Raw genomic sequence first — 1,426 nt, 5'->3', positions numbered from 1 at the left:
AATTTTACTTGTTATTATTCAACGACATTTACTTGACCCGAGCCTGTGACTAATTTTATTTCTAAAGGATATAGATTTTTTTCCTTCCCAATTTTTTTTTATATAGCATTGAGTCATATCAGCGAAAAAAATCAATATATTATAATTACAAATATCAACTAAATAAGGTGACAAAATTCACCCTCCACACACGTCTTAATTCAATTTGCATAAGTAACTGATAGTGCTTGGTTGGACCCTAAAACAAATTCGAACTCTATTACTCACAGTTGTGTATAAATTTTTAATGGTTATTATCAAAAATTCACACACTGCGCATCAAATTTCCACCTTAATTAAAAAAAATAATTGAAATAAAAATATACATATAATATCTCAATTTTCTTTCTATACCAAACAAATGAAATCTCAACCTCATTATTCATTAAATATTTTTTTATTGTGTATACATCAAAATCAAGAAAACAATTATATATCTAATTCAAGGATTCTTCAGTTAAATAAAATGAAAAAGCTAGTCCCTCCAGAACATGCAAAATGAGATCCATCAAAAGCATTAGAAACAACATCTGGACATTTATTATCCAAAAGCTCTGTGTATTGATTATTGTCACATTTTTCAGGTGAAGCAAATTCTCCAGTGCAACAATACTTTGGCTCCTTAGTGAAAAAACATGGACTCTTGCAACCAATCTTTCTCCCTTCACTACTATACACAGCCAACCAATTAGGACAATCATCATCCAAATTTTGGATGCACATAACTTTCTGGCAACTGGTTTCAAATGGGGTCACAGTAACAGACACACCAAAGCCATCTTTCATGTCAACTTCATAGGAACTACTACCACCTTTTGGAACCAAATTTAACTTCACTTGAGTTGCAGGAGGTTGTGGCTTACTTTCCAAACACTCCATCTTTTTGGTACCACAGTCTCCAACTTCACAATGAAAATCACTGTTGGGGTCTCCAGTGCAACCAGTTCTAGCCCATATTGTACCTGACCATGAATCAGGAACTGTAAGGTCATATTGTTGGTCAGAATCCAATTTGATTCCAGTGGGATTCACTGTATCTCCTTTTTCTGTATAAACAGCTGGCCAAATTGTTTCATCACCACCATTTATAATTGTCACAGTAGCTCCACTAGCATATGCAAACAAAATGCTAAGAAATATTGTGAAACATATAAACCCTAGACTCATGATTGAAGATGTTGACAATGTTGTTTTCTTTCAATTGTTTTCTAATCAACTAGTATTTATATAAAGGTTTGAACACAAATAAAAGGCATATACATAACATACATTTATGAGTATAATATGAATATAATATGAAATCATGCCAAAGACAAAAAACAACTTTATATGGAAAACATATAATTTATTTCATCTATAATTATAACTTTATTTCTAAATTGTACTT

At 31.3% G+C, this 1,426-nt stretch overlaps 1 protein-coding gene across 1 annotated transcript; it reads right to left on the bottom strand.

Annotated features, from left to right (window-relative positions):
* Window positions 1-447: 447 nt before the first annotated feature.
* LOC131599013 (thaumatin-like protein 1b) lies at window positions 448-1,219 on the bottom strand. The gene has a single exon (XM_058871536.1). The coding sequence runs from the start codon at window positions 1,204-1,206 to the stop codon at window positions 493-495; it is 714 nt and encodes a 237-aa protein (XP_058727519.1). The 5' UTR covers window positions 1,207-1,219; the 3' UTR covers window positions 448-492.
* Between the last annotated feature and the right edge of the window lie 207 nt (window positions 1,220-1,426).

This window comes from Vicia villosa, linkage group LG4 (genome assembly GCF_029867415.1).
Source record: "Vicia villosa cultivar HV-30 ecotype Madison, WI linkage group LG4, Vvil1.0, whole genome shotgun sequence".
NCBI lineage: Eukaryota > Viridiplantae > Streptophyta > Magnoliopsida > Fabales > Fabaceae > Vicia > Vicia villosa.
Note: the sequence above shows the minus strand (reverse complement) of the source record. Positions and strands in the feature narration are given on the sequence as shown.